The sequence below is a fragment of the Mycteria americana genome, chromosome 21 (genome assembly GCF_035582795.1).
Source record: "Mycteria americana isolate JAX WOST 10 ecotype Jacksonville Zoo and Gardens chromosome 21, USCA_MyAme_1.0, whole genome shotgun sequence".
Classification (NCBI taxonomy): domain Eukaryota; kingdom Metazoa; phylum Chordata; class Aves; order Ciconiiformes; family Ciconiidae; genus Mycteria; species Mycteria americana.
In genome coordinates, this window is record NC_134385.1 from 1,766,741 (window position 1) to 1,786,189 (window position 19,449).

Below are 19,449 nucleotides of genomic sequence, written 5' to 3' on the forward strand. Positions count from 1 at the left end.
AGCGAGTCCCTGCCCTGGTCTCACTGCACGTACCTTCTAAGCAGGCGATATTTGATAGGGAAGCGACTCCTCTTCAGACCCTCTCGGTGAACACTCAATAAGAGCTGAGTCCATTCAAGAGGTGTATAAATGACACCTTTCTGTCGTGCCCCTACAGAGGCTTTCCTGCCACAGGAAAGCAAATTTTATAAATCAACAGACATTGAAAAATGCCCTTGTGTAGCGAGTCCGCACACTGGATCTCAAGCCCCTGGCTTCCGTAGGTGAGTTAGTGGTGCTGCCAGTGATGGATGCTAGCCTCTAATTCTGCAAAGGGTCAGGCCTTTCTTTTTCTTTCTCAAGAATAGTCATCTAAAGCGCACACTGTCAACTGTATGAGGTGCCAAAACGTCTTTATCTCTGGGGTGTTTTGCTTTCAGAGTGGAGTGTGCTGTATGTGATCATTGCATCTTTCGTCATTGTGGTTGCCTTTGGAATCTTATCCTGGATGGTGATCTGCTGTTGCAAGAGGTGGGACTGAGGCCGTAACCCCCACTGTATCAGTGCTTCATAGCCAAGTAGCTGCATTAGGAGGTGAAAGATTCAAACCCGTCATCCCAGCAGGTCATCTGTTTAGCCCTGGGATATTAGTTTTTGTCATTTAGTGTTTCAAGTGAAACATTGAAGTCCTAGAACTCTGGGTTCAGTTAAGAAGCGAGATTTGGATTAGCCTATAAATGTGCAACTAAAGCAAGGTTTTTAATGTTTTGCTTTCTGATACGAACATAATCTGAAATAAGCAAGTACTCTAGCTTTGAAGATCAGAGTTGTTTTTTTTTCTTCTGGCTTTTTTAGAAATGGCCTGCCTCTTAATTCCTTTTCTTCCCCTTTAGACGAAAAGGAAAATCAAAAAGAAAAAGCAAATACAAGATTTTGGATGCAACGGATCAAGAAAGCCTGGAGTTAAAACCAAATCCCAAAGCAGGTAAAACATGAGAGGGAAGAGCTCAGCGTTTCCAGAATGCTGACTAAGAACACTCTTCCTCAGTGGACTAAAAATCAGAGTGAAACAAACGTGATGGTAGGCACTGACAGATGAGTCTCGGAAGATCTAAGAGCTTGTTTCAGATCTGTATACAGGGTATTTAGTCAAGTTATCTAACTCTCTGGTTTAGAAACTGGGGCTGAAACTGGCCTGGTCCTGGTGTTTCCATTTCCTATTGCAGAAGTAGGAAGTGGATGCATGTAAGCTGTGCAGAGACCGGCCCGATCCAGGAAGCCCAAAACTATGTGTTGACTATAACTTCTCTTGCTCTAAAGTTTTCTGCTGCGTTCTGGTAGTTTGCTTCTTGCCAATATGCAGTTCCTTCCGCTACCGCAAAGCATGAATTCAGCATCACTAAGCATTTCACTAAACTGATCGACTTTGGCTAGTAAGCAAGGGGACACCTGAAAGTACTCGTAGCCTGGAGAGAGCGATGTTTATTTCTGCCCCCGTATTCTTACACCCCAAATGACCTGCTCATAAATTTATTGATTCTTGTCCTTGTGAGCATCAGGCTCTGAAAGTTTCACCTTTTAGCTCATCCTCTAATTTTTCCAGGAAGCAGATGCTTATCTTAAGGGGAGACCCATGAAGTCCTCAGTGCTCCGTGTGGCTGCAGGCCCGTTAGCCCATTCCAGAAGGGCAGTCATTTGTCTTCAGTGTTCTTAGCCAGCATTTTCCTGTCCGCATTGCTGTCCTCGAGAGTGCTTGTCAGGTGCTCTGCAAAGATCATTGAGTTATTTCAAGCTGGAGTGTTTCTGCTGCAATTGTATCTGATACCTGAAGGGAGCCGTGGTCACCTGCTGACGGACCAGGAAAGGGGGGAGACGTGGGAACGTGTGTGCAAAGCACAGCCCCTCCGAATGCTGGGGAGCGCTTCCGCCGCTGAAATACGCGTTTCAAATACGAGTGTGCGCCCTGGTTTTGTTTAGAGGAGGAGTTCTTTTAACCGTGCCTGGAAAATAGTCCCTGATCCTTGTTTGCTAGTGGAAAATAATTGCTCATCCTAGTATTATCCCGTTTAATGGTGTTCCAGCAAAGTGAGCAGCGCCTAACAGCAGCATTGGAGGGCATTGCAGCGACAGAGCTGATCAGATATTCCTCTGAGAACCAGGCCATCCCAACTGCACAAATACGGATACCCTTGAAGAAAAACCGTGTGTGTTCTCCTCCCTCAACACCCAACTCTGCTTTAATCTGACCATCTGTCACCTCGCACAGAAGAGCCCCACTGTTAAATAAAGGGCTCATTGTTCTGCAGTCTGTAGCAAATGTGCCTCAACCGTTTGCTCTCTGGTAACTAAACTCATCTTGCTTCTTCCGAGACTGGCTGCTGACTAAAGTCTTTTTCCCTGCTAGATATGTCCAGGGAGCATTCTGCTAACAGAGGAAATGTTGCATTTCTCCATTAAGGAAAAGCTAAATTTAAATATTTCCTCTGCTGACAATATCAGTAAATGTCTCTCTCCTGTCCTTGTGCATTAATCTAAATTCACCCCACTAATTTATCTCTTCCCTTGCAGGCAAGAGAGGCAGAGATGGGAGTAGGGAGGGTAGTAAGAACACAGCGATCTTCCCTTGCACACCTGCATATTCTCTTTACTACAGCCATTAGCCCTCAGAGAGCTTTCTAGGCAATGCCCTGAGCAAGGTCAGGAAGACAAAGCTCCCACGTATACTCACAGCCCCTTCTGGTAACGTAATTTGCTTTCCTACCTGTTTGTTGTGCTTTGCACTATCTCAAAGTGTCTTTGTGACCTCTCTCATGCCGAAGTATCTGAAACAGGATCGCTTTGGCTTCAGCATTTGAGGGAAGAAGTGACAGACACAGGAAAGTCTGATTAGGCTGCCCCTTTGACATGATAGGAAGAGGAGACTTAAAGGGGGAATGGAGTAAGGTGAGGTGGTTGGCCAGTATTAAAAGTATTTTTAACCTGAGAATCTCTCTCCTTTAAAGGTGGCAGACAGAAAGCCCAGGTCCTCAACACTAGCCTGATGCACTCGGAGTCTGAACTGGACAGCGATGAAGCCATCTTCACGTGGCCTGACCGTGAAAAAGGGAAACTGCTCCGTAGCCAGAACGGCTCTTTGCGCAATGGACAAGTGATGCTCAAACCCAAGAACCAGAGGGAGGAAATCCTATAGCTCCCCTCAGGTGGCCTTTTGCTGGGGCTCAGTGGGAAAGGCCACTCCCGTCCCTATCCTACAAGGGCCTTTGGAGGCCAGCTTGATTAGGACAACGCTGCTAACTCGTTTCACAGAAAATAACTTTGTTTTTGTGGGTTTCTTTTCATTCAGTTAAAACTGGTTGTACTTGAATTTGAACTTCGAGGGGAATCAAAGGGAGGAGAAGGCAACTGTGAACCCCAGGCGAAGCGTCAGAAAAGACAGAGCTGGCATCTGGAGAGCGGCAGGACAGAACCACTTGGAGCGACTGTGAATGTGCAGGACCCTCCTAGCCCACCTCAGACTGCAGCAGAGGAAACACCCATGGACGTCCAGCTCGCTTGTCTTGGGAGCTCCTTAGAGAAGGAAGGTCAAGGCTGTGCTTTGAGCTATGCTCTGAGCTCCCTTCAAGCTCCAGTAGCCTACCATGGGCTACTTTTGCTGTCGAACAGCTTTCTTCTCTTTTACTCCCACCTTCCCTAATGGTTTAAGCACTGTTTTAATTTAGATTTGTCCTTTCACATGCACTTGGCTGCTTTTGGAGTGTAGAGGAGGGGGAATCTAAACACTATGGTCACACTCCATCAGCTTGCAGGTTAGGAGAGGGTTTTGTAGCTGTTCTAAATTATTGTCAGGCTTTTCTCACTGGGAGTGTTGATGACACGGTGCCTGTTCAGATGTGAAAAGCTGACCTGTCTGTGGTAATTGGCTGGGCTAGGAGACCCCCTCCTGCAGCAAGCTCTCCGCTGGGTACCAGAGCCAGGAGGGGACACCCACCTTTGCTACCTGTGTCTAATGTCTGGCTTAATTCCAAAGCTGTGAGATGTTGTTCAGTGGCCCCAGCACCTTCTGTTGGTCGCCAGGCCGTCCTTGAGTCTGGACATTAACCGTATCTCAGTTATGAAACACTGTATACTGGGGGGGGGGGGGGGGGGGGTGTTCTTAAAATTTGCACAACCCAGACAAACAGGGGTCGATACCTTCAGTCCCCAGCAGCTGGCTGCTCCCTCTGGCTGGCAGCTTAGTGGCCTCACGTTGTTGCGGCTGAAGAGCCCTGCGTGCTCCTAACGCGGTGCAAAGTACGCACTTGGTGTCCTTTAGTCGGTGGAAAAGGGAACCCTCGGTACCCGAGGGCATCGCGTGGTGAGTGCCGGCAGCAAGTGGCCGCGCGTCTCTGCTGCCGGGGCTCTGGGGGCAGGCGTGTGGTGGTCCCTTCCCATACCCCCTCCTTTATCTCACTGTGCTGCTTTCATGAGTTGCACCCCTGTCCTCGGGCAGAAATCAGCCTCTTGCTGGTGTGAAGGATGCCGCTGCTCCTCTGTGGATGGGTGGGCAGTTTATTGCCTTTCTTTGTGTTTAATTTAAAAACTGGAAACTGGTTTCATTGGCTTTTTTTTTCTTTTGAGCTATGAAAGCCAAAAGGCTTTAACTTCCTCGGTTGTATTTATATTGCTGCACTACTGATTTGTGTTGAGCTAGATGAAGATTAAACACTATTGAATGCGAGGGAATGTTCCCTCGCTGAATGTAGTCATGGCTGCTGCTAAGTTTATTTTTCTGGGCAATCAGCTGTCTTCTTCAGGCACCAGCACTGGAGCCTGCTGCTCTCCCGAGCACCCAGGCATTAGCCTCGTGCCCTCCTGACTCCGCCAGGCACGGGGCCTGCCTCTCGCTTGTCTGCGTCACGGCACGGGCCACCCTCCGGCTCGTCCGTCTCGCGCGCAGCTGGTGCTCCGAGCCAGGCTTCCCCTTCCCAGGCTGCTCCTGCACCCGCTCTCCCAACGGCTCCTTCCCTCCAAGCCCGCCTGGGACCACACATGGGGATGGCGGACACGGGGATGCTCCCGTGGCGTGCCTCGGAGGGGCACAGCCCAGTGCTGGCTGCGGCCGCTGTTGCGAGCTGTACGATGGCCAGACATTTAACTCTTGGGTGACGCCACCCTCTCATGCGTTTCCCTTCATTTGGATGCAAGATGAATAAACCCCAAGAAAATGAGGTTTTGAAGCTGCAGGGATCGATCGGATGTGGTCCTGGGACTGTGCCTGAAAGCGTTTTGTGCTGTTAGAGGAGAGCTGTTGGACTCTCGCTGATTCCGGTCCTTGGGGCTGGTGCTTTTCCAGCCTCTTGCCCGTCCCGGGGAGGTCCCCCCGGCAGTAGATCGGGGCTGGGTGCGGTGGTTCAGCCATCGGGCGTTCGTTGCTGCAGAGACGGGTACCCCTCACAGGAGATGCGGAGTGTGCTTACGAGCAAGCCTGGCTTCTTGTTACGGAAGAGGGAAGAATTAAAATCTGTGCAGCTGTTACCGCCAACGCCTTTGTTGAGCCGAGGTTATTTTCTTCATCCTTGCATTTCACTGTGGGGTAACAAACGTTTGGTTTGGGGTGCTTTAGTCAGCTGGCAGCACCGCCCGCAACGGCTGGATTTTGCGGTGGGCTGTGGCGTTCCCTCCGTGCCGAGCAGTTCGGTTAGGATGGCTTCCTCGCTCGTTAGTCATTTGTCATCGCCGAGCGCAGGTTTGTGACAGAGCATAGCGCAAGCTCCCCTTAGACTTCTGCCTCCCATTAGCATTCCCTGGCTGTGCAGCCCTCTCCCTCGCTCCACGTGTTAACCCTCGGTGCCGCCGAGCCCTCGCCTTCGCGGGGCTGCAAGAAACGGGGACGCGCAGCAACCGCAGCCCGGCCGCGTGGGAGCACGAGGGCCTGTGAAGCTGACGGAGGCGGGGAGACCCTCCCGGGCTGCAGGCGGCAACTTGTGGCCCAGCGCAGGAAGCCCCTGACCCAGGGGCCGGGGCGGACGGCCTGCTTTAGCCCACCTTTACCACAGACCTCTCCCAAGGTGCGTGCGCACGGAGCAAACGCGTTTTTCTGAAATCCCTCGCCACCCTCTCCTCCTCCCCCGTGGCGTCACTAATATCGCTGCTGTTTTGTTACCCGAGCACCGTGAGCGGGGCTGACCTTGCTCGGGAAGGTCTCTGCATTGCTATGCATTATGATTTCACAATTAGAGACACTGGCTACAAGTTACCCATGTGTGGAAGTTAAAAACTGAGACATCTGTTAAATGAACGATCAGCTTCACTTGATTTTGTTTTCTTCTTTAACGTATTCAAACACTGGTTAAGATGTTTGAGGCAAATGTTGCGATCTAGTTTTAAAATAGTTTGCTCTTAAATCTTTTCTTCATTCTGTGTAGCAGGGGCTGCCCAACCTGTCTGAACTTTGGTTTAACAACGTTTGTTGATTGCGGTGTTACTTGGATCAAGACTAAAAGTAATTTTTTTAAACAAAATGTTTCTTGCAAATAAACAGGGAAGATGTTTTGCTGCTGCTCAGCTTGCTTCTTTCTCCCGTTTCAGCTGTGGGACAGTTCCTAATAACACCACTGTGCTCTTGGGATGAGAATTGGGAGTCCTCCCTCGTTCCTCTTGCCCGGTGCCCGGCAGCGGGGTCTCAGCGGGCGCTGCTGGACGAGGGATTCCTTTGCTCCAGCCGCTGTAGCTGGCGCTGGGGCTCTATTGCCAGCGCAGCTAACGGGGCTGCCAAGGGCTTGCTTGACAGACGGCCCAGTCCGCTCCTTGCTCAGCAACCGGTGCAGCAACCTCTCCGTGTCGATGGCTGTGCTTTGCGTAGGGAGCAGGAGATGCTGAGCCTCGTGCTACGGGCCCTGTGCTTGTGTCTTGACCTCTGGTTTGTTCATCTGCCCCTGCTTTAGCACAACCCAAATTCGCTTCTGCTACTTGAAGTTGACTTTCTGCCCAAGCCCCCAGCGGCTCTTCCCCCTGGTCTCCTGCTGACCAGGAACGGAGTCCCCTGGACCTGCCCAGGGCTGTTCCCTGATACTCAAGGCAGGGTCCGACTGTTGATTTCACTGGAAAGCAAAATAGCAGCAGCATCAGGGCTCAAGCTGCACCCAAACCTGGGATAACTGTTCCTCCTAATGGAGCAGAGGAACATTTATTAATTAGTGGAGTCCTTGAAGGAGATGAAGGCGGCTGCCCAGCTGTCACCGTGGCTGGCTGCTGTAGGGAACACGCTTTAGCACCACGGCAGCCAGAAGGGACCTGACGGCACCATGGGACACGGATTTTTCAGAGCGGGGAGGAGACTCACCTTCAGCGCTGCCCTTCTGTCCACACGCATCTCACGTGGTCCACGGGTTGAGCCGGAGCCCTTGGAGTTCACGCTGCTCAATGTCACCTAAGGACGTAGGAAGCCAAATCTGCTGGGCTCCCCGTCCCACTGCCTCTGCTCACGAGTGTGGCAGCCGCTGCCTTCAAAATAAAGCCGCCCCAACCCTCTCCGGGCATCGACCGGCTCCTGATGCTGTAGCACACCTCTGCCTGGCATCGGGGCAGGAACCTGCCTGGGAGCAGCCCTTGTCTCTGGAAATCTGGAGCAGCAGAAGGCTCCTGCCTGCCACCCCTCTGCCATCGCTGCTCAGCGGGGTCCCCTCCCCTTGTGTTCGTGCTCTTTGCTTTGTGTCACCCAGCTCTGCTATTTTTTTTTTTTTTTTTCCTTCTCCTGCTCTGTCGTTGTCCCTGTGGGAAGCTTTCCCGAGGGCTGCCCTTTCCCGCCTGCTCCCAGCCAGCTCCCTTTGCTGTCTGCTCAGCGTTACTTAACAAGTGCTGGCTCCTTGCAGAGATGTGGGAGGAAACCCAGCTCGGGGCAAGGGACAGAGGTGGTGGCCCTGGGTGAGGGAGCCCCATGTCCCCCAGCTGTGGGTTCTCAGGGCTCGGCTTCCGTGGGGGAAAGCTTGCACCAGCCCCAGGGCAGCACGGGGAGAGCGCCAGGATTTCTCACTGCCCCCAGGGCAAACAGCTACTCCTTGCCTACAGCTGCGTCGCCGCCCCGGGGGGATCCGAGTCTGGGCTGGAGCCTCAGAGCAACCCCGGGCTCGTTATTTGAGAGAAATCGCAGAGAAATAGGTTTTGTTGCAGGAGTTTCACAGCTCGAGAAACTGAGGCAGCGGTGACCCTGGCCAAGGCAGGAGCTCAAGGACTCTGCCCACCGCTGCTGCGGCCGTCCCAGCATTTTGGTGCTTCAGCAGCCCCGGGGCCCCTTGGGGAAGGGGGTGCATGGATGCGGCCACTGGTGCTGCAATGCTGCAACCGGCTGAGGCTGAGAGCAGGGTGCCTGTCGGACCGCGACGGAGCCGGGGAGCTCAGCGTAGCTGCAAACACAACCTCGAGCTCCCCAGCTCCGCTTATCCCTCCCTAAGCAGTGCCTGGGGCTAGGAGGAGTTAAAAAAGAAAAAGGCTCTTTCTGAAGCCTAGGGCAGAGCACTTTTTTTCTCTCTCCGCACGCGTTCTCACCCCTCTGCTTGCACTGTCCTTGCTCCAAACATGTGGATTTGGCGCTGCTCCCCAGCGCCTTCCTGTCATTAGGATTCCCTGAATTGCTGCTGCTTTACCTCTTCCAGCCGGGCTCTCCGTGGCCGCGCTGGCAGGAGCTCCCACACCTCGCCCGGGGCCCCTGCAGCCGTCAGGGTGACATGGTTATGGTTACGGTATCGTTACGGTATCGGTAACGACCTCCTCGTTAAGCAGGGAATAGCTCTGAGGCAGCATCGCTGTGCGATGGTCGTGGGCAGCACCAGTGAGCAAAGGGCACTGCAGGGATGCCGGTGGCTCCTGGGGACACCGTGGCACTGCCAGCGCCCCGGCCTGACCCCCGACTGCGGGAGGGTCCGCGTCCCCAGGGCCGTGTCAGGGTGGCAGAGCCGGCGCAGGAGCGTTAGTCACTGCCGCAGGAGACGCCAGGATTTGCAGGGGGCTCGGCTGGAGGAGCAGCCCTGTGCTGGCTGTGTCCCAGTGGGAACTGGTCACCCTGCCCCAGCCCGCCCTGCTCCCCACCACCAGCACCCCGCACGTCCCTCCTGGCCAGGCACAGACCCAGCGTTTGTCCCGGCGTCGCTGCTGGCCCAGTGGGCTAGTCGGAGGTAGCCTGGGGAGACCACGGCTCGCTCGGGACAGGGGCTTTGCACAGCAGCCTCCCCGCTCCCGCTGCTCGTCCTGCCGAAGCAGGGCCCCGAGGGGCATCGGGGTGCGATGCGGGTGCTGCCGTGCAGGCCCACGGGCACTGTCACCCTCCGTCCACCCCTCTGTCCATCTGTCCGTCCATCCACGCGGGGCCCTGTGTGCCGAGTGAGTCCATCTTTCCATTGTTCAAACAATCTCTTTTCCACACTCGGTGCCAAAGCCTCCCCGCTTGCTCCCGCACGCGCCAGTATATTTAGCTGCCTCTAAGCCTCTACCTTTCCTTATATAGGAGAGGCCAAACGAATTTCGCACTCTCATTATTAATAGCCTGAGAGGAGCTCTTAGGAGGCTGCCAAAAATAGCAGGCAAACAGAGCGCACCCGGGTTGGGGAGGGCGTCGTGGCAGGCAGGGAGCCGCCGGGACCGCCGCGGGAGGGACGCCGTGCTGCTTTTTCTGGCTTTTCCCTTTGGGAACCACAATAAGGTGTCTCCCGGCGTCCTGCCCCCGCCGCAGCCCCGAGTGGGGCGTCCCCCTCGCCCCGCCAGCCCTCCGCAGCCAGAGGTAGGACCGGCCGGAGCCCGGGGGCGGCGGGGTCCCGGGGTGGGCAGAGCGGCCCTGTACCCCCGGGCTTTGCTGCTCCGGATGCTGAGCGAGCCGCCCCGTGGGTGTTGGGGACGTCCAGAGTGGGTGGCCCGGGGCAGCCCGGGGATCCCCATCCCCGTGGGGTCCCCCTGGCCCAGGGGAGCCCCTGTGGCTGCAGTGGCGACAGGTTTCGCCCTCCTGAGTGGCCCACGGGCTCTGCCTTGCCCTCCAAGCTGGGCCCAGCCACGCGTGCCGGCTCTCGCCGTGGCAGTGCTCCGGGACCCCCGCCGGGCACCTGGGGGACGCAGGGCAGGTGGCGGGGGGCAGAGGTGGCTGGCTGCGTGCCGCCGGCCGCCCTGGCTGCCTCGTCCAGGAGGGAGAGGGCTTCCCGGCAGAGATCACCGGCGCAGCGTCCCCGGAGCTGGGCACGCCACGAGCCCTGTGCCGGGGCACCGAGCCCGGGATGGGGCGTGCGAGGAGGGGGCTGCGGGGTGCCCGGCGAGCGGAGGGTCTTCACCTGCACCCGGAGCCATCCGCATCCCAGGCAGGGTCTGCCTTAAATCCCTCCCTCCCTCCCTCCCTGGCGAGGAACTTCTCCCGCTGAACTGGAGGATGCTGCAAGCTCCTGCGGACGAGCCGGAGGAGTCCTGTGGCAAAGTCAAGGCGAGCGGGGAAGCGGCATGCTCGTGCCGGGTGTCACCGCAGCCCGCTGCCGCCAGCCGAGCCCGCACCCGGCCGGTGTCACCTCCAGGACCGTAAGTGGCCGTGCGGGGCGGGAGGTGCGGGGTCTGCGGGAGGCAGCGGGGCTTTCCCCGCCGCCAGCGTTTAACCTTCAGCGAGCCCGGCTGGTGCCGAGCCCCGCTGGGGCTGGGGATGCTGCCGCCGCTCGCATCGGCTCCTGGCCGCGGCTCGGGGTGGGCAGGGAGGGGGCAGCCCGGGGCTGGGGGTCACCGCGGCCCCCCGCCACTTCGGGCCAAGCCGGGTGGAGGCAGAGGAGCAGCGGCAGCAGCAAACTCTCCGTGGGGTTGAGGGGGGCAATGGGGCACCCCCGTCAGGTCCCAGCTGCAGGAGGGTCGTGGGTGGTGGGTGCTCGGGTCGGCGGGCAGAGCCCGGCCCATCTGCCTGTGGGTGCCCCCCTGCAGCGGGTCCGGGCACCCCCTTCCCAGGGAGCTGGGGTGCCCTCAGCCATGCAAAGCGGGGACACCCCACGCCGGTGGGATGGGGCGGGAAGGGAAGCCCAGCTCCTGGGCACCTCGGCATCGTGTTTTGGACGTGCGCGGGGGGAAGCGCTGACCACCGCGGCTGGGTGCACCAGGGCTCCGCGGGCCACACGCCCGCAGCCCCGAAACGGGCAATGCCTGCAGGCAAAGGGGTGGCAGGACGGGGGCTGGGGTGCTCCCCCGGGCACCCCCCGCCAGCGCTCCTCCTGTATCCACCTCCCACCTCCTTGCTGGGCCTCTTTCTTATTTTTTAAGCCTCTCAGTGGCTGGAGTGGCTGCTGCAGTGGGTTTGCCGGGGATGGATGAGCTGGGGGGAGCCGCTCGGGGGGGGCAGCGCTGAACAGTAAAACTTGGAAAGGCCCCTGCGAGGCAGCGACTGCAGAGCACGGCCGGGCATGCGGTGCTGGGGGGAGCGGGGAAAAAAGACGCTTCCTTTTATAGACAGGCTGGGGCTGTTGGGTGCCATGCAAGCGCGTGGGTGCCGCTATGGCCAGACCCGGCAGCCCCCACAGCTTCTTCGCCCCCCCCCTTGTAAGGCCGTTTGCCCCCGGTGCCCACAAGCTGCCCTGCCCGGGGCAGGGAGCCGCTCTTGGGGCAGGTGGGGGACCCGGGGACCGCCTGGGTCGGGGGCTCCTGGCTGGTGTGGGGACACAGAGGAGCCGTGGGAGAGGGGCTGCCCCGCGGCAGAGCTCCCCGCGCCGAAGGCAGGGAGAGGCTTTGGCTCGGGGACGCGTCTGCCCCCGTCAAGGGCAGCGCTGGGGCTGGGGAGGGCTTGGGGCTGCCTGCGGCGGTGGGGCCGCCCCCAGGGCTGCGGAGGGGCTTGCGCTGATGACTGGGAACGTCTGGGCACAGAGAGGGCAGGGGGGCAGAGGTGGGCCGTGGGGCAGGGCGAGGGCAAGGAGAGGTGGTGGGAGCGGGCATGGGTGGCCCAGGCTGGGGTCGGGCAAGAGGGGGCACCCCGGATGCGGCGAGCATCCCACGGTGCTAGGTGCAGCCCCCCAGGATCACCGGGAGAGCCTGGCTGCGGGCTGCGGGGATGGTGCCGTGGGATGGGGCTGCGTGGGCCCCCCAGGCTGGGGTAGCTCCAGCACTGCGGTCCTGGGAGGCTGCCCCAGGGGAGCCGGGGCGGCTGAAGCTGAGCTGGGCAGGGATGTGAGAGCCCTGGCACTGCACCCCCGCTCTGGGGGTTCGGGGGGGGGGCAACTGCCAGCTTTCGGGTCCCGCTGTGCTCCAACGGCCCCGCCGGCCCCTGGCATCCCCTGCACCCCTACAGCAAAACTGTGCGGCAGCATCGCGTTGCGCCGTGGGGCCGGCGGAGCCCGAAGGGTTAAGAGGGCACATCTCTGCAGCCGCCGGCCTCGGGACACCTCCTCAGTCTGCTTTTTGAGGGGGGGACAGGGATGCTGGTCCAGCCGGGCACGTTCTGCCCCACCACTGCTGCCGGGCTGGGGACGTGGGTCCTGGGAGCTGCCTCTGGGGTCCCCAGCACCGGTCCCTGGGGACCGGCCGTGTGGGAAGCCCCTGGGGTGCTGGCGGGGCATCCCGGGTGGACCGTGGCCATGCCGGCAGCAGCCCTGTGCCCCGCGGCAATGGCTGGCAGCTCCGGGGGCCACCGAGCAGCGTCTCCGCTTGCCTGCGGGTGCCGCGAGCGGGGCCGGCACGGTGAGCGCGTACTTGGCACCCACCGGCTCCTTGCAGAGAGCTGCAGCGCGTGTGGCCACGGCTCCCGGCGCTGAGTCACGGCCGTGCCGGGCCTGGCCAGCCCCGCGTCCCTCCTGCCCGCGGCCCGGCCCCCCGTGCACCCCTCACCCCCCCGTCCTGGGAGGCGGCAGGTCTGGGCCCCCCAGCATGGCTCCCTACGTCACGCTGCTCCAGCCACAAATTTAGGGGTAGGAAGGTCACTGGGGTCAAGGCACGGATGGGCTGTGGTGACACTTGCCCCCTCCGTCACCCTGCCCTGGCCACACTGTGCTGGGTCCGGGGAGCCCCCCCCCCCCTCCCTTATGGTCTCCAGCCCCTGAGATCTCAGCTGAACCCCCCTCCTGGGGGCACAGGCGTCTCTGGCCTCCGCTGCCCAGAGGCTGCGGGGTGGGGAGGGGGTGGGGAGGGGGTGGGGAAGGCCCGGACCCCCGGGTCATTCTCCCCGCCTTGCAAACGAGCTGGGCAGGGCGGGTGGGGGTGGGGGAGGTGGGTCCCCTCCGGCGCTGGCCCCAGCCGCACCAAGCTGCAACTGCTGCTCTGGCACTCGGGCTGCAGCAGGGAGGGGGACAGGGCGGTGTGGGGTGCCGGGGGGTCCTGGGGGGTGCTGGGGTGCTGCAGGGTGCTGGGGCAGTGTGGGGTGCCAGGGGGGTGCAGCTGGTGCATCCTGACCCAGCGCAGCAGCAGCGGCGGGGACCCCTGCCAAGAGCCAGGGCCCCATGCAGAAGCGGCTCCCAGTGCAGGCACCCGCTGCCGCCATCCACGCCGGCCCTTGCGGGCTCGTGGGACACGGCGCTTGGCCCTGGCCCCATCTCCTCGGAGGTGCAGCCCCCCACGGTGCCCCACGGTGCAAACTGCTGAGCCTCGACCGCGTCCCGGGGCGTCCCACCACCCACGAAGGGCAGCCGCCGGCCAAAATACCAGGCGGCGGGCGGGCTGCCAGCCTGAGTGCCCTCCGGCCAGTGCGGAGGCTCTGCCTCCCCGGCACCCGCGTCGGCCGCGGCACTGTCTCGCTCTCCAAACACGCGGGTGCCCTCGTTCTGGCGCGGCTGCGGGCACTACGGCACGGTACGGGCGGTGCCACCGCTGGGGATGCACCTGGGGCTGGATGCAGGGTGCAGGCCGGATGCGGGGGGGGCAGGAGCTGGGCCCTGTGCGCCCAGCCCCACGCCGCCCGCCTCTCCCTCCCAACCCTACATACTTCTTCATATGCCCATATGGAGTCGGCCGGCGTTATGGAATGTTAAGAAGTATGTATTTTTGGACTGGGACCCCCACGCCGGGACCCCCGCGCCAGCACCGGCACAGGTGGTGCCTCCGGAGAGACGGTGCGTCCCTGGGGCTGGTAAAAAGGAACCAGATCAACTTGCAACTGGATTTGGTCCCCTTCAACCAGCTGCAGCGGCGCATGCGCTACGGCACCCGCTGCGTCCTCACCGCCCCGGCCCGGAGGGGCTGCTGCCGGGGGGGTTGGCTGCGTCCTGCCCTGAGAGGGCTCGGGGGGAGGAGTGGGTGCAGGGAGCGGGGGAAAGGGGGGTTGCAAAACTGGGCTTTGACCGTTTCTTGAGGATGCTTCTGCCAGCCGGAGGAAATCTCCACGCTGCCCAGACCACCCGCGCTGCCCGTAGTCCTTGTCAAAAACCACGGAGCTTCACCGGTCCTGAACCGTCGGGAAATGCCCCATAAAGCCCCAGCCGCCACAGCACAGCCGTGAGGAGCCTCCCCCCGCCTGGCGCGTCCTCCCCGGCACAGCCCCGGCACCTCCTGTCCCCACGTCCCCACGAAGGGGTCGGGGGGGGGGGAGAGGGGTGCCCACAGGGAGCAGCCCCGGGGGTCCCATCCTCGGGGACGGGTGAGCCACCACCCCGCTGCCCGGCCGCCTCCTGCGCCGGCAGAGCCAGGCACACGACGGGTAAACACCGCGATGGACCAGGAATTCGGGGAAAATGAAACCCAGCAGAGCGGTTTCTTGGAAATGCCGTCCTGACGTCACCTGAGGCCCCTGCTACCAGCGGCAGGCACGCTCCAGCGGCACCGACCTCTCAGTAGGCGACAGACGGACAGCTTGGTGTCGTGGGGTGCCGGGACCCCATGACGAGTGTTTGGGGACAGCATCCCTTTTCCGAAGGGGGAGATAAAAATAGGGGGCTGCTCGCCCCACTGGGCTGGCAGAGCGGCCGGGGAGCCCTGAGCTGGGAAGAAATGCGGGGTCTGGGGGGGTCTCTGCTTTTGTGGGGTGGCTGGGGGCTCTTGGGGGGCAGGACGGGGTGGGAGGGGGGTGGCTACGGGTGCCAGGGCAGGAGAGCAAGGCCCTGCCAGCCCCGCTCGCCACCCATGCCGCCCTGGGAAGAAACTCTTGTTCTTACTCCCTGAAGGACCAGGCTCAGACCGGACCCGGCACGCCTCCCACTCCAGCGGCTGCCCCCCAGGCCAGCCCACCATGGGTAAGCTCACAGGGTCAGGGACAACGGGCCCCGCAGCGGGACAGCACGGGGGACACGGGGCACCAGCCCCGGGCGTGCGGCAAACCGCCCTCCGCTTTTGAGCGCGGGGGGGGCTCAGGGGTGAGGGGCTCTCATGGGACGGGGCTGGGGCCAGCCACGGGCATCAGGGCTGTGCCGGCAAGGACTCGCTTCCCCGGCATCTTGGAGAAGGCACGAGTTGCTGTCCTGGTGGTGTGAGCGCCGGGACGTCCCGGGAAGGGGCACGTGCTGCTCCAGCGGGCGGGGGGGGCCTGGGGGTGCGGGCAGGGGATGGAGGAGCCCCTTGCAGCGCTGCCCAGAGCAAGGGCAGCAGCTCGCCTTCGCTTTCAGCCCCGTCGACTGACCTCCCTCCATCTCTCCTTTGTTACAGAGTTTGTTGGCTCTGCCATCGGGGCGACCGTAGGGATCGGTAAGGTGCTGGTGGGCACGGGGACGGCTGATGCCACGCGGAAATAAATCACTTTCCTGGGGCTTCGTGCTGCTGCTCTGCATACACAGACCCCTCTCGGGGGGTGCTGCCCCCTCCCCAAATCGCTGCCCCTCGGCCTGTCCCAGGGGCCCTGTGCAGGACCCCATTGATGCCCCAGCGAGGGGGGGTCTGGCCCCGGGACCCTGCACCACCCGCTCTGCCCTGGGCTGTCCTGGGCGAGCTGGAGCTCTGCCTCCACGCACCCCCCGGTTTGGGGCTGGGGGACGCGTGCGTCTGAGGAGCAACCCGGGGCTGAGGGTTTTGCAGCCCGGGGACACGCGCGCGCCCGCGGGAGCGTCACCGCTGCTGCTCTCTGACGCAGCACTCGCTGTGGCTGTGGTGCCGGCAGCCCTGGATACTCTGGGCTTCACCAAAGCAGGAATTACAGCCTGATCCGTGGCCACCAGAACGATGTCTCTAGCTGCCATGGCCAGTGGCGGGAGAGTGGCCACCAGGAGCCTGGTGGCCACGGCGCAGTTGCTTGGTGAGTGCTCCTGGTGCGGTGCCGCGGGGTGTCGCGGGGTCACCGCAGTGCACCCCGTGTTTTGGCCTCCCCGGGTGGTACCAGCAGCGTGGCGAGGGCCCGGGGTGGCCACAGGAGTGGGGACCCGCGGGGGCCCACCCGCTCTGGGGTGCCCGGTGGCTGCGCTGGCCTGGCTGCGGGGACGCCCGATGGCAGCAGGGAGGCGAGGGCTGGGGGGGCTGCTCCTCCTCGGGGTGCTCCCCCAGGAAATGGGGCGCAGTGGGGGCCCCATGCCGGGGCTGGGGCTGGCCTGGGGGGGCTCGGGCTGATTTCTCCTCCTCTTCCTCCGAGGCAGCAGCACTCCCCACAGCTGGGAAGGCTGCCCTGTCAGTCATGGGGACCCTCACCGGGGCTGCCCTGCTCTGATCCCCCGGATCCCCACCGGGACCCTCGCTGATATCTGCCGTGACCCCCCCGCTGGGACCCCCCCCGCATCCCTCCCGTGTCCGTCCGTGTCCCCCCCCCCGCTGTATCTGATCCCCCCCAAATAAAGAGGCCCCAACGCAGCCCTCCGCCTCCTCCCCTCCTCCCTCGGGTAAGGCGCCGAGCGGGGGCGGCCCCGGGGTGGGGACAGGCGGGACGGGGCGGCCCCGGCCCCGGCTCCGGCTCCGGCTCCGGCTCCGGCTCCGGCTCCGGTACTGTTCCGTGTCGGCGGGGCGCGACGGGCAGGGCGGTACGGCGGTACAGGGGTACAGGGGTACAGGGGTACAAGGGTACAGGGGTACAGGGGTACAGGGGGTACAGGGGTACAGGGGTACAGGGGTAGGGCGGTACAGGGGGTACAGGGGTACAGGGGTACGGCGGTACAGGGGTACAGGGGTACAGGGGGTACAGGGGTACAGGGGTACAGGGGTAGGGCGGTACAGGGGGTACAGGGGTACAGGGGTACAGCGGTACAGCGGTACAGGGGTACGGCAGTACAGTGGTACAGGGGGTACAGGGGGTACAGGGGTACAGGGGTACAGGGGTAGGGGGGTACAGGGGTACAGGGGTACGGCGGTACAGCGGTACAGCGGTACAGGGGTAGGGTGGTACGGCAGGCAGGGCGGTAGGGCGGGCAGGGCGGGGGGCACCCCGGGGTGCCCCCCTTCTCCCCTCTCCTCCCGGCCCGGGGGCAGCGGGGCCGCTCCTGTCACCGGCCGCTTGCCCGGGGCTCTGCGGGAGCCGCTGCCGGCACCGCCGCCCCTCCCTGCCCGGCTCTGGGCGCCCGGCCCCCTGCGAAGCTTTCCCGCCCGCCCACCTGCCGCCTTCTTCCTTCTTCTTCCTCCTTAGCGATGGCAAAGGAAATCGCGGGAGCAACCATTGGAGCTGCTGTCGTAGTAGGTGAGGGTCTGGCCTCAGATCAGCAGCGCTGGGGCTCGCCGCCCGGTCCTGTCCCCGGGCTGGCAGTGGGGGACCTGACCGGGCTGGGGGCTGCGAGTGCCGGGGAGACGGTGGGCGCAGCTCCCGGGGAGGGGGGAGCGCTGGCCTGGGTCTGCAAATCTGCCTGCACCCGCTGCTGCGGCCCCGCACACCTCGCCTCTCCTCCCCAAGGATGGGGTGTCCCCATCCCTGCACCCCGCAGGCCTCGCTGCCCGCTCTGACGCCTCTGTCTTTTCTGGGAGGCTGGATCTGGCACGCTGGTGGCAGGGGAGATGTGGGTCACAGAGAGCACACTGACACCGCGATGACATCCTGCCTGCAGGAGCGGCGCTCGTCGGCATCCCGGCGTGCATCTGTGCACTGGGGTTTACGACAGCCGGCATCGCCGCTGGGTCCGTGGCTGCCAAGATGATGTCAGTAGCTGCCATAGCCAACGGTGGAGGAGTGGCTGCCGGGAGCGCCGTGGCCGTGCTGCAGTCGATCGGTGAGCAGGGAGGGCAGGGGAGCTGAGCTGCGCTGGGTTCATCCCTGGAGGGTTGCACGTACGCTCGGCTTGCTGCAGAGCCAAACCAGCCCTTTAAACAGCCCATCGTTGGTCTGAATCGCCAAGAACTGTGGAGGAGGGATAAATCCACGATGCGGTAGGAAGAGTCAGGACTTGCTGGGGTAGGGCACCAAGGCTGAGGACATCGGGGGCGGTGGAGGTAGGTGTCTGCTCTTCGGCCACGAACGACGCCTCCGTTCATCGGCAGCGCTGGCTGGAGCCAGAACGGGGCTGCCTGTGCCAGGGCTCCGGCTCCCTGGCCCAGCTCGGAGAGGTCCTTGGCTGTCTCTGCCCAGTGCTCGGTCCCTCAGCAGGCAGCTTCGATGCTCCTAGAGCATCACGCCTCTTTCTGTCTTTGCAGGAGCTGCAGGTTTCTCTCTTGGTGCCAAAATTGGGGTGACGACTACGCTGGGGCCACTCGGTGCAGCAGTCGGTGCCAAGCTGTTCAAGAGGAAGACAAGTCCAGGTGACAAACCCAAGTGAAGCCAAGAAGGTGCCCGAGCCCAGGGTTTCTGCCAGGCAGCGTGGCAGGCACTGGGAAGCCCCCGCAACTCGGCCGCCCTCTTAAGAGCTGTGGATCCGCTTGAGCAATGAGCGCATTGAAAGCAATAAAGGTGCTTTGCAGGTGGGGGTGTGTGAGACTGAAAGAGTTAATGTCTCAAACGTTGTGGCGACAGGCGCTGTTCGCATGGCCACGGCAGGGCGGCGAGCACGGGGTGGGGGAGAGCGGGAGCGGGACGTGCGGGACGTGGGGAGCGCGTCGGAGGATGCGCGGTTCCGGGTTCTGCCGGATCTGACCACGTACGGCCAGAGATCACGCAGGGCTGATCTGAGGAAGGGGCTTGCGACCGCCCGAGAGACCCCTCGCGACCACCCCCCTCCCCCAGCGCCTGCGCAGAAGATCGAGAACTTTCTAGAACAAGAACCGTGTAAGTCCTGAAGGGGCGTGCCTGGAGGCGGGGATTAGCGTATAAAAGACACGCCCTGCAGGGACCCGCGCGCGCCCACCACTGGAGGATTGCCACGTCTGTCATCGTCATCGCGGGACCCAAGGGTGGGGATACTTTCTGTTTCCTCCTCTCTCTTCCTTTCCTTTTCTCGCTTCTCTCTCCCTCTGCTCTTACGCAAGTTTGGGATAAATTGTGACGGGTTGCCCAGAAAATAGCTCCATGGCCAAATCGCCTCTGTTCGTTCGTTGAGCTCGCCAGCTCGTTAAGTTTGTCCGTTTGTGCAGTTCGCCAGTTAATAAAGTTGCTGGCCAGCCTGTTCCTCTGGGTCATTGTCGTGACCACACCGACCACGTGGCTCTGCCGAGCAGAGGTCAGCTTTTGTCAGTACACAAACAGTCGGGGAATCGAAAAGATTCACCCCTCTTGCAATCCACCGAGTGGGACGAGAC

The 19,449-nt window shown here is 61.8% G+C and overlaps 3 protein-coding genes across 6 annotated transcripts in view; 2 read left to right on the forward strand and 1 right to left on the reverse strand.

Moving 5' to 3' along the window:
• The window catches only part of KIAA0319L (KIAA0319 like), a 33,809-nt gene extending 29,089 nt beyond the window's left edge, over positions 1 to 4,720 (forward strand). For 2 of the 4 annotated variants that reach the window (XM_075522628.1, XM_075522630.1), the window contains 3 exons: positions 420 to 510; positions 873 to 964; positions 2,982 to 4,720. In XM_075522628.1, the coding sequence (XP_075378743.1) occupies positions 420 to 510; positions 873 to 964; positions 2,982 to 3,169 (371 nt within the window). In that variant the 3' untranslated portion in view covers positions 3,170 to 4,720. The remainder of the gene's footprint in view (positions 1 to 419; positions 511 to 872; positions 965 to 2,981) is intronic. The other 2 variants (XM_075522629.1, XM_075522631.1) reach the window with 2 other exon arrangements.
• The window catches only part of AGO4 (argonaute RISC component 4), a 234,818-nt gene that overhangs the window by 179,005 nt on the left and 36,364 nt on the right, over positions 1 to 19,449 (reverse strand). The gene's annotated exons all lie outside the window — the stretch shown is intronic.
• LOC142419385 (uncharacterized) lies at positions 13,922 to 18,679 on the forward strand. The gene is made up of 8 exons (XM_075522312.1): positions 13,922 to 14,138; positions 14,627 to 14,714; positions 15,045 to 15,113; positions 15,523 to 15,561; positions 15,944 to 16,105; positions 17,417 to 17,467; positions 17,829 to 17,990; positions 18,412 to 18,679. Exons 1-8 carry the CDS (start codon positions 13,922 to 13,924, stop codon positions 18,518 to 18,520), a joined length of 897 nt encoding a protein of 298 aa, XP_075378427.1. The 3' UTR covers positions 18,521 to 18,679.

Coding starts and splice junctions, on each gene's coding strand:
- LOC142419385 (XM_075522312.1), top strand. CDS start 13,922: ATGTATTTTTGGACTGGGACCCCCACGCCGGGACCCCCGCGCCAGCAC. Junction 14,715..15,044: donor CCAGCGGCACCGACCTCTCA/GTAGGCGACAGA, acceptor TACTCCCTGAAG/GACCAGGCTCAGACCGGACC. Junction 17,468..17,828: donor TGGAGCTGCTGTCGTAGTAG/GTGAGGGTCTGG, acceptor TCCTGCCTGCAG/GAGCGGCGCTCGTCGGCATC.